Genomic DNA, 17123 nt, shown 5'->3' on the forward strand with positions numbered 1-17123 from the left:
TGTCCTTTTTGAAATGTTATGGAAATAGAATCATAACAACATGTGGCCTTCTGAGGTTGGCATTTTTCACTTAGCATGATGCCCTCCATCCAAGATGTATTTAGTAATGTATTTAATAATGCTTTTTATTACTAAATAGAATAAATAGTATGGATGGATGTATCACAGTTGTTTTTTTAATTGAAGTATAGTTGATTTACAATGTTGTATTAGTTCCTAGTGTACAGTAAAGAGATTCGTATATATACTTTTTCATAGTCTTTTCCATTATTGTTCATGGCAAGATATTGAATATAGTTTCTTTTTTTCAAAATTAATTAATTAATTAATTTTTGGCTGCATTGGGTGTTCATTGCTGCGGGCAGGCTTTCTCTAGTTGCAGCAAGCAGGGGCTACTCTTCGTTGCGGTGCGCAGGCTTCTCATTGCAGTGGCTTCTCTTGTTGCAGAGGACGGGCTCTAGGTGCGTGGGCTTCAGTAGTTGTGGCATGCGGGCTCAGTAGTTGTGGCTCGAGGGCTCTAGAGCACAGGCTCAGTAGTTGTGGCACACGTGCTTAGTTGCTCCACGGCATGTGGGATCTTCCCGGACCAGGGCTTGAACCTGTGTCCCCTGCATTGGCAGGCGGATTCTTAACCACTAACGCCACCAAGGAAGTCTTTAGTATAGTTTCTTGTACTATACAGTAGGACCTGTTGTTTATCTATTTTATATTTTGTAGTTTGTATCTGCTAATCCCGAACTCCTAATTTATCTCTCCCCCATCCCCTTTCCCCTTTGTTAACTATAAGTTTGTTTTCTATGCCTTGGATGTATCACAGGTTTTTAAATTTAATTAATTATTTAATTAATTAATTAGGTTGTGCTGGGTCTTTGTTGAGACAGGCAGGCTCCTTAGTTGCAGCTCACGGGCTCCTTAGTTGTGGCATGCAAACTCTTAGTTGTTGCATGCATGTGGGATCTAGTTCCCTGACCAGGGATCGAACCCAGGCCCCCTGCATTGGTAGTGCAGAGTCTTAACCACTGTGGCACCAGGGAAGTGTCTGTATCACAGTTTTTTAACCATTTACCTATTGTAGGGCATTTTGGTTGTTTTCAGTTTGGGGCTGTTACAGATAAAGCCATTATGAACATTTATGTACAGGTATTTGTGTAGATACAAGTTTTAATTTCTCTGGGTTAAGTGCCCAGGAATGCAATTGCTCAGTCTTACAGTATGTGTATCTTTAGTTTCTTAAAGAAACCACCAAACTATTTTCCCAAGCCCTGTACCATTTTACAGTCTGTCCCACCAGCAGTGTATGAGATCCAGTTTCTCTGCATCCTCATCAGCATTTGGTATTGTCCCCCTTTTTTAACTTTTCTAATAAGTAGCATATCTGTTTTTTAAGTTCATCAGACTACTTGTAAAACTGACTTGACTGACAAAGAGCAAGATTTTTGAGTTGTGGTTAGCCCTTCATGTGGCTCTTTCTCTCTACAGTGTTCAGTGGTCTGTTGACCTGCTTTTTAATCCCCTGCCCTGGTGTCCCTGAGAGAGAGAAGACTAACCAGGACTAACCAGGGGGAAGTGAGGACATGAGCATGAGACTCAGTCTCCCCCTAACCTGGCAGGACATAGCACAGTACCGCTTCTGGCTCAGAATGATGAAAAACGAACCAACAATGCTGTCCCAACACTGAATTCTGGTTGATTCTTATGTTTGCCTCAGTGAATATAGCCTTAAATATGCTGAAAATTTGGCTCAGAATGGCCCTAAGAACTTGTTCAAATTGTTCTGTTTCATTTTCTTTGTCAGGTGATCTTAGGTACTTTATTTCTGGTAATGTTAATTAGCTTATACTCCTCATTTAAATACTAAAATAGCACAAAGGTGTATATATAAAGCAGAAAGTAAACCTCCACCCGTACCAAAAGTAACACTGTTAAGTGGTTCTAGACTTTTTGACTATATGTTTTGTATCTCTCTCTCTGTATATATACATATGTATGTATATGTTCTGTGTGTGCTGTGTGTGTGTGTGTGTGTGTGTGTGTGTGTGTGTGTGTTCTCCACCTGCTATTCTGTATTCTCCACCTGCTGTTCTGTACTGCTTTTTTTTTTTTTTTAATGGATAATATATTGTGGGCATTTTTCCCTGTGATTCTTTTTTAAGTGTTTAATGCCTGCAACAAAACTTTGGGTTCCTTTCTCTAACCCTTTTTTGTTCTATTGTAAAAGGGATGAGAGAGATACCATTGAAAGACCCAAACAATATGTATTTTATTCCTAGTTACATGCGTTTGGGTTGAAATAAGGTTATGCCTTTATTTGCAGGTAAATCCTTAGAATTCTGGGTGTTGGGATCTATCTATCCACTCTATTATGAATAATGCAAGTCTAACTTTATGATGTGATCTCTTGCAAGCCTTGAGGGAAGCAAGAACTGTGAGCACAGTAATCTTTAGAGAATGTATAGTCCTTTGGGTATTTGTCTACTCATTGGCTGCTTAGTCAGATGGAGTGTTTTCTTAAGTGCTCCTTAAATGCACAGCACAGTTTTTATTTTGATATCTCTCCTTCTGTCTTCTCTGCCTCTTCCACTACTTTGATTACCTTGATGGGACATTCAAGCTGTGCAGTCTTACCCTTTTATTTCCATAGCCTACAAAAGCCAGTTTGAAGATTAACTGTAGGTGAAAAGGTAATTTATCTGCATGGCTAGAAATCACCCATCAAGATGAAACGCGTGTCAACAAAGGCCCCCTAGACTTGGGGACCTGAAGGAAGGTAACTTAATCTTGTGGCATTTTTAGTGGAAACCAGGGTGAAAATTTAGGAAGTTTGACTTATTGGAGGCAGAGCATGAGTATGAGGGTGGAGAGACAGAGAAAGAGAAGGGGGCAGGGAGGGGGGAGAGAGAGGGAGAGAGAGAGAATGTGTGTGTATATTTGGGGAAGAGAAAAATCTAGAGCTATAGAGTAAATAAGAATTATGAATTAAGGTAATCTTCAAAGTTGAATTACAGAATCTTTGTTCTGAGAGGGTGGCTACTGGGGAATAGAACATGAGCTTACCAGTTACTTCATTATGAAGCTCTTGGAGTTGTTTAGGTGATGGAGTTGGATGACAAGGGCCTTTTCCCTGCCCTTCTTCTGTATTAGCAGCACAGGGGGAAAAATGAAGAAATAGCTTTGTATAGAAAATCACACCCATCGAATGGTTCCAAGATTTCCGTTGCCAGGTTTCTAAAGTGAACTGCCCAAGATAGCAGTTTAGTCACGTCGCTGACTTCCTTTCTCCCAATCTTGTCATCAGGTCATCAGGCTGTGTCCTGTCAGCTTTGGAGTCTTCCTTTTCCTTCAAAGTGGACTTGTTACTTTTTCAGTTCCTGACATTTACTAATCTAGTATTTCATTGTGCCTGAGGTAGGCAGTACCCTTGATGTTGGCTACCTTTCTTCTTTTTTTTTGTTTTTTTTTTAATTAATTTTATTTTTTATTTTTTGGCTGCTTTGGGTCTTCGTTGCTGCACGCGGGATTTCTCTAGTTGCAGCGAGCGGGGGCTACTCTTCGTTGCAGTACGTGGGCTTCTCACTGCGGTGGCTTCTCTTGTTGCGGAGCATGGGCTCTAGGCGCGTGGGCTTCAGTAGTTGCAGCACGCGGACTCTAGAGCGCAGGCTCAGTAGTTGTGGCGCACGGGCTTAGTTGCTCCGCGGCATGTGGGATCTTCCCGGACCAGGGCTCAAACCCAAGTCCCCTGCATTGGCAGGCGGATTCTTAACCATCTGCACCACCAGGGAAGTCCGCTATTGGATACCTTTGTGCACTATGAAGTATTATGCCACAGTGGATAATAAAGTGCCCAAATTATATTATAGAACAGATTCTGGTAACTGCAGCTCCGGGGACCGGCTTGGCTGGTATGCCCTCCTGCAGCTCGGGGGTGGTTTTGCCACAAAGTGCTGTGAAGCAGGTTGAGCCTCATTCAGTGCCGGTTCCTATATCTGAACACTAAAGTGGCTCGTTAAAGATTAAAGGGACTGCTGGGTTCTTCTGGCCCCAAGATGGAATGATCCCCGCCATGGCAACAGCCGCTGTCTCCCAGGAGAGGCCATCTTATCCAGCAGGGTTGTGCTTCCAAATGTTACAGTAAGCCTGCGGTGGATGATGCTGTGGTGATAAGTTGCCATTTAGGCACTCTTGACATATGAGCTATATAGCATCCCATGGTTTGAATTTCTGGGCAAAACTGCCTCATCAGGAAGTCAGAAGCCTCTACTTTCAAGCTGTGCCTTTGCGGAGGTTTTCTCCTTTGTTCTATTTGACTGTTCTGTTGAGTCAAATGAACTTCAATTTTCACAGTCATAGAAATTCTGTTAAGCCCCTTCTACTGCATCCCAGGTGTGAAAATGTCTCAGTCTAACAGGACTGTGGGTGGCAGCAAAAATCCTTAAGATAAGTAGTTAGGATAATTGCCTCTGGAGGCTTGAAGAAAATAATGGTCCAGTCAACAGAATAAATATAGTTCAATTGTTATATTCTTGATGGTTCTTGTGGGTGAGGGGACTAATGTCTAACACCTGCTCTGTGAGACTACTGTTCAGTTTGATGGTCTTCGGGGAAAAAAACCCCAACTTTTCATTTTGGACTTCCCTGGTGGCACAGTGATTAAGAATCCACCTACCAATTCAGGGGACACGGGTTTGATCCCTCGTCTGGGAAGATCCCACATGCCGCGGAGCAACTAAGCCCCCACCACAACTACTGAGCCTGCGCTCTAGAGCCCGCAAGCCACAAGTACTGAGCCCATGCACTACAACTACTAAAGCCCGCGTGCCTAGAGCCCGTGCTCTGCAACAAGTGAAGCCACCACAATGAGAAGCCCGCGCACCGCAACGAAGAGTAGCCCCCACTTGACCCAACTAGAGAAACTCCGCGCGCAGCAACACAGACCCAACACAGCCAAAAAACAAACAAACAAAAACTTTTCATTTTACAGTGCTTAGAGATCAGAGCTATGACCTGTCTCCCAAAACATGATCCAAGGCCTCTCTGTATCAGAATCACTTGGGAGAGGGAGATGCTTATTAAAAATTCCGATTCTAGGGGCTTCCCTGGTTGCGCAGTGGTTGAGAGTCCGCCTGCCGATGCAGGGGACATGGGTTACTGCCCTAGTCCGGGAAGATCCCACATGCCGCGGAGCGGCTGGGCCAGTGAGCCATGGCCGCTGAGCCTGCGCGTCTGGAGCCTGTGCTCCGCAACGGGAGAGGCCACAGCAGTGAGAGGCCCGCGTACGGCAAAAAAAAAAAAATTTCCGATTCTGGGGGCTCCTTCCACTTCTGCTAATTCAGAGTGTCTGAGAGACTGGGTTGGGAAGTGATCCTTTTCAATAAGCACCACTGTTGATTCTTAAGTACCTCTAGAGTTGATTCTCGAGTATCCTAAAGTTCACTTCATTTTTCATGCCTAATTTCTGTGATTTATTAGGTGATAGCTACTTGGTTGACATTCATTGTCTTTTTTGAAGAGTAGCTACTCTAGTTTAAAAAAAAAAAAAAATTATAAGATCCCTGAACATCCAAGATTAGAATTTAGCAGTGTCTCTAATTATCAACAAAGTGAGAAAGCCACTGGTTCTTGGAAATTTGGATTTATCAGTTCACTGTCTTCTCAATCATAAAAAGGACGTGGGGGGAAAGAAAAAGGATATGGACATAAGTAAGATTAATTTTGTTAAAAAGAGGAAATGTGCAGTATTATTTAGGTTGCTAGGAATGGGGAAGCAGGTAAAAGGAGGCTGTTGAGAGGAAAGAGTGAGATGGGGAAAAGGTTAAAGTAGTTTATAAACAGTAGAACATTTAAAACTTTAACTGAATTTTAAATTACCAAGTAATATTTGAATATATCCTTGTTGTAAAATGTATTCAAATACTGGTAAAGCTAAAATACCTCCTTGATCTGCTCCCATTGTGCTTCCCTCCCATATCTTTTTCTATGGATTTGGAAGACTACAGAATCCTAAGAAATGACTATTTTAATTTCTTTTGACACCTGCTTGTTGTTTAAAATGTTAAGAAATATCAGAAAACAAACCAAATATGGGCTATAAACGGCATTACATATTTCTGTTGAAGTAAAACAGTGGGTATGGTGTTTGCAAGATGTGTGTGTATATATACATACACACATACATACTCGTACACAAAAGCATACATGCACACATACACATGTTAAATATCTCTTGTGACCACACATAAAAAGTAAGTCTATATAGCTATGGGTGTGAATTAACTTTGTCTGAGTTTTAAAATAATATATTAAAAAATATATATATTGAAGGAACTTAAGCACAAAGCCACAATTATTTTGTTTATTTCTCATACAGTCTCATATTCTTGGAGTTTTCATATAACCTTATAAAAGCTCAAGTGCCTGAAGCCATTAGTTCAAGTTTAGCATCTTTTTAGAGCTCTACACGTGTAATCCTCAGCCTTTCCCGGCTAAAAGAAGGAACTCAGATGGAGTATGGTTATATTCAGGGGAAACTGATCGGAACTGTACAGAATCCCACAGAGGGAGACGATAATCTGAGCCTGCCCTCCTCACCTGCTGAGTGGTGCTTATCTTAACAGAATTAGGAAGTTCTGACGCTTCTGTTGCGCTTTGCATCATTTACATTTACTTCCTGGGCACAGTACCATCTGGATTTTCTCTTCCTCATTTAAAGTTTACTAATATAGAATGAATCAGAAGCTTTTAACAGTATTCTATTTTTGTTTCCGTATTTGTCTCTACTGTATGTACCTTGAGAGTTACTCTATATTAGGATGTTTGTGACTTATCATCAACTACAGAAATATTTTTTAAAGTGTGGTCTGTGAGATAATGGTTATCAACTGTTCTAAAGATGCTTTTGTCATTTGAAAAAGACTAATTAACACATACTGTAGGAAAACTTCTTTAAACACAGCTATTTTCTGGAAAGGAAAACACTGAAGGGGAGGAAGTAAAAGAGGGAACATTTTATAAAACCTTCTAAAAGGCCAGTGTGGTTATCCTGTTGGAATAATGTAATTAAGGGGCATTGAATTGGATAAAATAACTTTTTTTTTAAACTAGCCCCGTGAAAAGGAATAGAATTAAATAGCATAGTTTTTAAACCTGCATTCTGACAATCTGCATGTACATTTTAACGAATCCTAACATTTATTGAATGACAGGCTGGATTGGCAGCTACATCCAGAGTTGATGCCTTGAGAGACCTACCTGACAGGATGAACAAGGCTAGGTGTGGTGGCCTTGAATGCCCATGCTAAGGAATAGCTGATGACCATGGGAAATTTTGAGCAGGGAACAGAAGGATCTGATATGAACTTTAGTTTCATTCTTGTAGAATGAAAACACGGAGGAAGCAAGGACTTAATCTTTTGTTTTCTTTGTCTAGCACCATTGTCAGTTCTAGCCTGTCAGGGCAAATTCAATAATAATTAATAGCTGTTGATGAGCCAGTCATTCTAGAATCGATTTTTTTTTTTTAAAGACACCAATTGTACTTGAACATTTGTTACTTTTTAAAAAAAATTAATTCTTTTTTTTTTTTTTGGCTGTGTTGGGTCTTCGTTTCTGTGCGAGGGCTTTCTCCAGTTGCGGCAAGCGGGGGCCACTCTTCATCGCGGTGCGCGGGCCTCTCACTATTGCGGCCTCTCTTGTTGCGGAGCACCGGCTCCAGACGCGCAGGCTCAGGAGTTGTGGCCCACGGGCCTAGTTGCTCCGCAGCATGTGGGATCTTCCCAGACCAGGGCTCGAACCCGTGTCCCCTGCATTAGCAGGCAGATTCTCAACCACTGCGCCACCAGGGAAGCCCTAGAATCAATTTTTTAATAAGCTGGCCAATAAATGAGAATTGACATAAATTTAAGGATTTTTCAAAAGTAAGTGTTAATGTGATTTTCACAGACTCCTATGTTCCTTAAACATCTAGTAGGTGTGATGGTGGATAACTTAGCTTTAGCATAGAGAATGTGGCAGCTGATTAAACAAAGAAAACCCTCCTATGTATCTGTGTTAATTAGAGAGCATGAGTTGTCTAAGGAAACAGAAAGGTCAGAGAAAGCCTGGTGGGGAAAAAGAACAGTGATCCTGGTCAGAGCTGACAGAATTCACCGTAATGATTTGACCAGCTAGCCATGACTGGGCAGGTCCCCCCATGACTGGGCATCCTCTCACCTAGATGTTCTAATTTGTAAATGCAAAGTGACTTCTTTATCAGCCTCTTGGGGAAATCTCCAGAGCTCGTGGACCTGCTACCTTCAGTAATCGTGCTGTCCTGAGCCCCAGGCTGTTTTCAGGTGATATTTCAGAAGGTGACTGACCACTGGAACTTTTCTGGGTGACCAGCAGCCGGGGAACGAGGTTCACCTGCCCCCAGTAATCAGCTTTCCATTTGAAAGAAAAATCAGTGGGGTGCCTCTTGTTTTCTAGGTTGCAGTTGATTGCGGTTGGCTCAGGCTGAGTTGTTTGGGAAATGAGTTTTGCCTGGCGTGAGTCAGCACTGCCCTGGGTAAACCGCCTGCTCTGTTGCAATCTTGCTTACCAAAGATACGTCCCCAGGCAGCACCATTCACTGCCTGAAAGCCGCTGCTGTTGGTTCCTGAGATGATCTCATCTGAACCCGGCTCCAAGGACCTCAGCAGCGGCAGGAACCGGAGGCAGCTTGCTTTCTGCCCTGGCCATGTTTTGAAACAGGCAAAATCAGGTAACCCCAGACTGTTTTTTCTTAGTGTCTTGAGCTAGACTGAGCTGATGCAGAAACTGGGAAGAGCCTTAGTCTTTAGAAGTGAGTCAACGTGTTATCAATTTGGGTATCTGAAAGTCCTTCAACTCTTTGGAGGGGATGTTAGGGGAAAAGTTTTCATTTCCTTTGGGATCTGGATGTGGTTTTGGACCTAATAAGACCGTTTATTATATAAACCTTAGAGAAATCAAACAGGTTTACAGCTTTATCCATCTTTTGCTGTTGTAGTCTCTATTCTTTCTGTGTCTTGTGAGAAATGGTTTAGTCATACTAAACCATTGTTAAAGGAAGAGAGAGGAGCAAACATATTTGCTTTTCTGCTTAATAATTTTGACTCCTGAATTGTAGAAAGCACTGTCTTACCAGTGAGTTTCTGAGGTGTTATGAAGACCCTTCCCTCATTCTGTTCAGACTGCCGCCCTATCTCCTTCCTGCTCTTCACCTCTAAACTTCTGAAATCTTCAGCCTCAGCACCAGGCAGTAACCCTCTTTAAAGTTTGCTCTTTCCTGTGCCTTACAATTACCCCCAGGTGGTCCATGTTCACTCTACTTCAGGCCTTTGCGCAGGCAAGCCTTCTCTGAGACACCCTGCCCCAGCTTAACCTGGCCAACTGGCTTAACTGGCTGGAGTCTGAAAATCACTTCTTCCATGAAATCTCTTCTTACTCACCAAGACTGGATGAGTACTCAGGAGCATCCTGTGTCTCCTCGATCGTGGACTAGATTGAGAAGCAGCACCTGTTTTGTTAGAATTATATCCATGGTACTTGGCACATAGTAGGTCCTTAGTAAGAGTAGAATGAGCACGAGCCTCCACTGTACTTCCTCAACTCGGATCCTCTTAGCAGCTCTTTGTTATTTTGGCTTCTACCCCCATTACCCTATTCCTGTTTTCCTAAAGATTACAAGTAAACTCCTGATTTCCAGGCCCAGTATTCTGGTCCTGATTTCAGCCTCCATCTTACTTAATCTCTGCCTAGCATTTGGCAGTATTGAACCATTCTTTTTTTTTCCCCAGCAGCCTTCTCTCTGTGGCTTTGTGGCCACCTTGTCTCTTCTGAGTTTCCAGAGTATCCTTCCATTATTTATTCTCATTTTCTTTTGATTATCCCGTAAGTGTCAAGATGCTCCAGGGCTTTGTCTTGGGTTTCTTTTCACTCTTTTCCCAGCCCTTTCCTCTAAGGATCTCAAATATGTCCATGAATTCAGCCATCCTCAGTATGTTTTGCCAGCCCAGCTGTGTCTCCCAAACTTCAGATCCTTATTTCCAACTTGACAAATCTTGACAAGCTTTGTCCAACTTCACAAACCTACCAGGTTTGTCTTAAGTTCAACACGTACATAACAAGTCATTATCTCCCCTACCCAGTATCTGTTATCTGCTTGTATTGCTGTATGTTTGAACTCTGTTAATTATATCTACCAAATCTTCCTCTTCATTCTTTTTATGCCACACATCTCTAAATATGATAAGTCTGTGGTTGCTAAACCCTCTTGATTATATTGGCGTACTGTTTGATGTGTGTCTTTTCTTCATTCCCACTGTATTGCTTTAATTTATCATAAGTCAAAAACTATTTTGTTTAACCAGCCCAATGGCTTAAAATTTTATGTGTGAAGACTTTTAGGCGGGGCCTGCATTCTTCCAAGATCACAGATAATCACCATTCTCCCAGATGTTACACAACGAAGATGTCACTTTTGACCTACTTTGCCTCCAGGAATTTGAGTTTGTAACTTCTGATTCAAAGCCTTATCAAATCTTGATTGTGCTTTTGTCACTGCACCATAGATCCTTCTCTGCTCCAACCTCTCATTCTTGTTGCCAAAGTTATGTTCCTAAAGGCCAAATCTAATCTCTTCATTCGCAACGTTTCAGAGTGCCATTTGTTCTCTGTTTCCTACTTAGCTAGATTGGGAAAGTCCTTCATAATTTGACCCTATCTTACCTGTTACTCATTTTATCTCCCTCTCCTTTTCCCAGCCATTTCTCTCCTCTCCAACCTCCCTGAACTCTTCATTTTTCCAGTCCCTGGTTATACCACATCCTTTTAGGACACTGTGCCGTTTCCTGGTGGTTCCCCCTCCTCTCTGACAGGCAAAGTGCTCATCCCCAGGAGTCTTAGTTCATATGTGAATCCTTCCCTGACTTCCTCCGGTAGTTATTCTTCCTTATTTGGACTTCCACAGCAGTGTCTGTCTCTTCCACTAGACTGTTGAATTCCTTCACTGGACCTGGTCCTTGACCTAGAGCTCAGCACCATTAGACAGTGGCTAAAGTGGGTCTCCAGGGTCAAACCACTAGTCAAAACATCTTTATTAGTCTTGGCAGTATTAGAAAATCCATAAGCTTTCTAGTTAGATGGCATGTTTTTGTTCTTGTTTGATGAACTTGAGCCCATGGTGCCTATTCTGTATATGTCACCTGAAACCATCAAGTAACCATCCAAAGTTAATTTGAAGATTTATAGGACTTCCTGAAACCTAGTTCTAGACCATCATCTAACGTAGTATAGTACCTTACAAAATTATTCCCTTGTATCATTTTATTTGATACCTACAGTACCCTGTGTTGGGTAGGTTTTGTTATCCCTATTTTATCGGTGATTGTAAAGCTACTTCTGACATTGAAGCATACATTCTGGTAAGACTCAGAGGGAAAACATGTTTTTACACTGCTGTAAGCACCTGGTTTGTCTCTTTGTAGATAAATATACCTTGTTGGGTTCTACAGAAAAGGTGCCTTTGCTCAGTAGGTGGGTGCTAAAGGTCTTGTCTTTTGCAAGGCCACTTTATCTTCGAGGTGGAAGGAAGAGGTACTCAGAGCCTACTTGGCCTTGGAGAGGCCTTGACCGTGGTTGGAGACCTTGATTGACATGAATAGTATGCCCACTCCAGCCTCTCAAGCTTTTCTGTTGTGCTTCAGATACCTAGAATTTGTTAAAATCTACCTCAATAGTGGAGCGTCAAACCAGGTTGATGAGTGAAGGGAGTCATCACAAAATGGAATAAGGTGAGCGTTAAAAGAAGAAGGGGTTTCACATTAATTCTAATAAGTGATTAAGTTTGTAGGGTAATTCACAACTTTTGGGGGGCTAACATGCCATATTGGGGACTGTGGAATTTGATTATAGAAAGGTGAACCAGGGAATTCCCTTGGCGGTCCAGTGGTTAGGACTCTGTGCTTCCACTGCTGGGGGCATGGGTTCGATTCCTGGTTGGGGAACTAAGATCCCGCATGCTGTGCTGTGTGGCAAAAATAAATAACTAAATAAAAGTAAAATAAGAAAGATGAACCATAAGGGCTGGGACATAACATCTGTTAGATACTGGCATGTGGAATCCAATATTGCTCTGCCCATACTTAAGAGAGGAATAAAGATGATTAAAAAGTTAAAAAAAATTCCTTATCGTTATACGTTTAAAAAAAAATAGAAAGATTTTAGCCTAGAGAAGGAAAAGCTAAGGGATGGCTTGATTACCATCTTTGAGTATAGAATAGTTTTTGCTTGGGGATTTTGATTAATTGGTCTTCCTATATTTCAAAGATTTAAGAGGAAATGGGGCTTAAATTGAGGGAGGAGTGATTTTTTTTTTTTTTTTTTTTTTTTTTGCGGTACGCGGGCCTCTCACCGCTACGGCCTGTCCCCCGCGGAGCACAGGCTCCGGACGCGCAGGCTCAGCGGCCATGGCTCACGGGCCCAGCCGCTCCGTGGCATGTGGGATCTTCCCGGACTGGGGCACGAACCCGTGTCCCCTGCATTGGCAGGTGGATTCTTAACCACTGTGCCACCAGAGAAGTCCTGAATTCGGTTTTAATGGATGATCAGAATTTTGGGCAGGTGGAGCAAACGAATGGGAAATTCATACTTCTGAAGCAGAAAGTGTGTGTTATATTGCTCATATAATTTCAGAAGATTGGAGGAAACTAGTTTGGGGAAAGATGAAGGGTTTGGTTTTGAGTGTCTTTGGTATGCTAGATTTAAAGTCTGGATATCTAGCAGGAATTTGGAAATGACTACTAAAACTGAAGCCTGAGATTGATTCCAAAGACTGAGGAATCTATTCATTCAATGGATACTTACTGAGCTTCCACTGTGTGCCAGACAACTGCACTGTAGGGAAGGTGAGCCGAAGTCTGATGGATAAGGAGCTGGCTTTGTGAAGAGCTGTGGAGGATGTTCCTGGCAGGAAAGGAACCACAAGTGTGCAGGCCTCGGGGGCAGTAAATGATTTTTTTTTTGAGGAAGTCAAAATAAAAGGAGACCACCAAGGGCCTCGAGTGAGGTGAATGGGGGGTGGAGGGTGATGGGGGTGTGTGGCATGAGGTAAAGCAGAAGAGGTAGGCAGGGCCCACATCACATGGGGCCTTTGTGGGCTGTAGTGAGTCTCGGCTTTACAAAAGGGCATGGTGGGAAACCACTGAAGGCTTTAAAGCAGGAGAGTAACAAGTGTGCGTGTGTGTGTGTGTGTGTGTGTATTTTTTTGGGCCACGCCACGTGGCTTGCGTGATCTCAGTTCCCCCACCAAGTATTGAACCCAGGCCACAGCAGTGAAAGCCTGGAATCCTAACCACTGGACCATCGGGGAACTCAGGCAGAGTATAGTTTTTAAAAGAGAAGTTTACCCTGACTACTATGTGGAGAAAAGAGAGTGGCAAAGAGGAGGCCAGTAAGGAGGTGTTTGCTCTAGTTTTTGAGAAAGATAATGGCATATAAGTCAGGGTGTGGCCATGGACATAGGAGGGATGTTTGCAGGATATATTTTAAAAGTAAAACCAATAGAATTCACTAGAGAAGGAAAGGAAGAATGGTTAGTCCAGGGCCCTAGAAGATATTTAAGGGGCAAAAGGAGGAGCCAGGGAAGGACAGGGAGGAAAATATGTCTTTAAAGGAGAGTCAAGCTATTGCACTTTCAGTGGGAATCAAAGGGAAGAAGATAGGTAGGTCATCGGCATATGGGAGGTCGTCAAGGTTTGATGTAGGAAAAAGCCGTGCATTTAGCCATCACAAGATCATTGGTGACCTTGGAGAAAGGGCTTTCAGTAGATTGAAGCACAGTTCATGAACAAGTGTGTGACATGGAAGTGAAGTAGAGCACCAGCTATTCTATGGGGGAATTGAAGAGAAAGGGAGACTGAGCTGAGAGCTCACTTTGTGCAAACTTGTAAGGGACGTATGTGTGTAGAGGCAGGTTTTCTAAAAACTGTAATGGACCAATGTTCACTGAGCATCTTCTCTGTGCCAGTCACTGTGCTAGGAGCTATACCAACTCTATTCTATTTATCTTTGTCTTGAACCAATTTCCATAAAAGTGTAGTGACCTCCAAAATGAATTTCCAAATTCTAGGGACATATGGAACCTTTCTTTGGGGTATGGGAAGGAATTATTAGAGCTAAGTTTTTCTGTATTTTTATCTTACCCTTTGAAATTTCTTCTTAGTGTTCTGCTTTATATAGAACACAGTATATTTGTGTAGTAGTACTTGTCTAATTTGCTGTTAAATATAGATACATTGGAGATGTACTAATTTTTTTTTTAACTAATGGTCAAAAATGGTGGATTCTACTGGCCCTGTGAATAAAGGGGAGGTTTTGAGATGGAAAGAAAAGAAGAGGTAGAGAGAAGGGTGGGAAATTAACATGCCAGTTAGTCTACACATTGTTTTAAACCTGTTAAGAACCCTGTGAAGTTATTTTCCCCCATTTTACAGATAAGAAACTGAGGTCTGGAGAAATTAACTTGTCTGAGGTCACACAACCAGTTAAGTGATGGAACTGGAATTTGAAACTGGGTCTGTTTTACTTGAAAGCCTTATCACCTCGCTTATTCTTCCCCTTCTTCTTCTGCTTACTGCTCTTTCATATTTTTCCATTTAATTCTCACAGTGATTCTACAAGGAACAGATTAGAATACCTGTTTTGCAATTGAGGACTCTGAGGCACAAATGAAACAATCAGCGCATGGTCACATATCTGGTCTGTGGCACCAGCTGGACTCCTGACCCCAGTGTTCCCCACTGCACCACCATTGCCTCTCAAGTGGACAGGGCCCAGTTGAATTGTTTTGGTAAAGTAGGAGAGGAGGTTTCTAGTTATCTGACAAAGAAGGAGTGGAAGAGGGGATAGGGTTTGGAAGATTACTTAAGAGTAACAGTTCCAATTTTTTTGAGCTATTACTCTGTTGTTAATTACCTCAGTTAGGTACTTCATTGTACAGATTTGGAAGATGAAGTTTAAGGAAGTTAAGTACCTCACGTACCTCAACTGAGATCACACAGGAAGAATTTGAGTTGTGTCTAACTCCAGGCCCTATGTCCTAAATCCTGCACAACACTGCTCTTTGGAAAGTTGCTATGAGACATCAACTAGAGATGAATAAAAAATTTCTGAGCCCATTGATGGCTTGGTCCCAGTTGTATGAATTTGTTGGGAACCCAGTAAATAAAGTCTTCTGACTTTTCTGTAATACTTGGTAGCTCAGGTATGGAGAGATTGAGGAAAGGAGGGGAAGAAAAGTGTAGAATAAGAATTCAGTAAATCAGAAGAGGACCTCAGGGTGCAGCAATGGCAGATCGCAATGGATTGTGTTGTTAAGAAAAGTCATGTTTGAAATTCATTCTTATGATAAATATTTATGGTGGTTCTGTTTGATGCACGGTATTTTGGGATGTGGCCAAAAAAGAATGCAAAGATGGACAAGATGGCATCTTTGACCTCTAGAAGGTTAGAGAGGGAGAATAAGTGTTTCACCACAGTGCATGATTGGAGGGTATGAGAGAGGTGGAAGGTAAGGAGAAGTATGGAAAAGTATCATCCAGGTTGACTTATTGTAGATTGAGGGTGGCATCAGGTAGGACTGGTCAGCTGGGTGCCATCTAGCTTCTCAGGAAGACCTCTGAGGATTTTGGTCACTATGTTTCAGGTCTGATTCTTCTTAATGGATTTTGCTTTGTACCTGGAAATGATCAGTCTTTTGGAGACAGGATTTTGTTCAGACTTGAGTGACTGTGCTCAGAGTGGAACGCCAATTTTTATTTTAGAGTGGATTCCTTTCCTGTTGTCTGGATCCTGGATTTTGCTAGGACATTGCTGTTAAATATCAAGAGATCTGAAAAATGAAATTTAATAATATCAAGCTTGCTTTCGTGAGCATGGAATAATGTGACAGGATAGTTGGTAGGAGAGAACACAGTTACAAAAAGGCTAAGATTATTATTTTTTATTTTTGCGGTACGCGGGCCTCTCACCGCCGTGGCCTCTCCTGTTGCGGAGCACAGGCTTCCGGACGCACAGGCTCAGCGGCCATGGCTCACGGGCCCAGCCGCTCCGCGGCATGTGGGATCCTCTTGGACCGGGGCACGAACCCGTGTCCCCTGCATCGGCAGGCAGACTCTCAACCACTGCGCCACCAGGGAAGCCCAAGGCTAAGATTATTTATTGCTCGCTGTATGCCAGGTATTGCACTAAGTGCTTTGCATACAGTAGGACATTTAATTCTCCCAGTGGTCCTCCTGCAAAGTAGGCACAATTATCCTCAGTTTTCAAATGAGGAAACCAAGGCTCTGTCCAAGCTAGTAGGAGGCTGAACTGAGATTGGAACCAAGTCCCTCTGACTCCAAGAACCCATATACCCCTAACTGCTACTATATGCTGTTTCCGTTTAAGCTTCATGAAGGAACCTTGTCCCATCACAGAGAAGATGGCTTGTCGCCTCTCTGCAGTGTTTCTCTGCCTTGGGTGATTCTGGAGTCAATGTGGCCCCCTCTATTTTTTCTACATTTTTCTAAGTTTCTTTGTTGACCACACTTTGATGTGGTCACATTCTTTGTTTAAATATATTAATGCCATCATCCAAGCCTTTTTGTCTGCTTCTCTTCTTGCTTTTGGTTTGGAAGACATTGTATCTCTTTGGAGGGACTCTGTGTATCTTCACACATTGATTTTGTGTTGATTTTATTACCTTAATTTTATGGGTTAAGTTATGAGATTCCTCCAGCTCCTAACTTGTCAACCTCCCTCCCCACTGCCCCGCTCCCCTTCCTTCCCCACTGGATTTAAGTTCAAATTCTGAGTCTGATTTTGGAATACTCAGTCTGGCTCCAATCCAGCTATCCAATTTAGCCATGGCTCTCTGGATCGTTAGCTACTATTATTACCATCTCTCCCTTCATACCCACTTATGTCTCAAATTAAATCTAGTTACTTACTGAAACGATATGTCCTTGATTTCCTACTTGTGTACCCTTGTTTCTGTTGTGTTTTTGGCTTGAAATGTCATTCTTCCTATGAAGCCTTCTCTGATCCCTCACTGGGAGTAATCATTTCCTCCTTTGAGTCTCACAGTGGAG

At 42.3% G+C, this 17123-nt stretch overlaps 1 protein-coding gene across 3 annotated transcripts in view; it reads left to right on the forward strand.

The window, feature by feature from the left end:
* RFFL (ring finger and FYVE like domain containing E3 ubiquitin protein ligase) overlaps positions 1-17123 on the forward strand; it is a 67372-nt gene that overhangs the window by 12640 nt on the left and 37609 nt on the right. For 2 of the 3 annotated variants that reach the window (XM_082861205.1, XM_082861208.1), the window contains exon 1: positions 8361-8734. The exons of the other annotated variant lie outside the window; for it this stretch is intronic. In XM_082861205.1, the coding sequence (XP_082717331.1) occupies positions 8635-8734 (100 nt within the window). In that variant the 5' untranslated portion in view covers positions 8361-8634. Of the gene's footprint in view, positions 1-8360; positions 8735-17123 lie in introns of those variants that run through there. 3 annotated transcript variants of the gene reach the window in all.

Source organism: Leucopleurus acutus (assembly GCF_964270905.1).
Source record: "Leucopleurus acutus genome assembly, chromosome: 19".
Taxonomy (NCBI): Eukaryota; Metazoa; Chordata; class Mammalia; order Artiodactyla; family Delphinidae; genus Leucopleurus; species Leucopleurus acutus.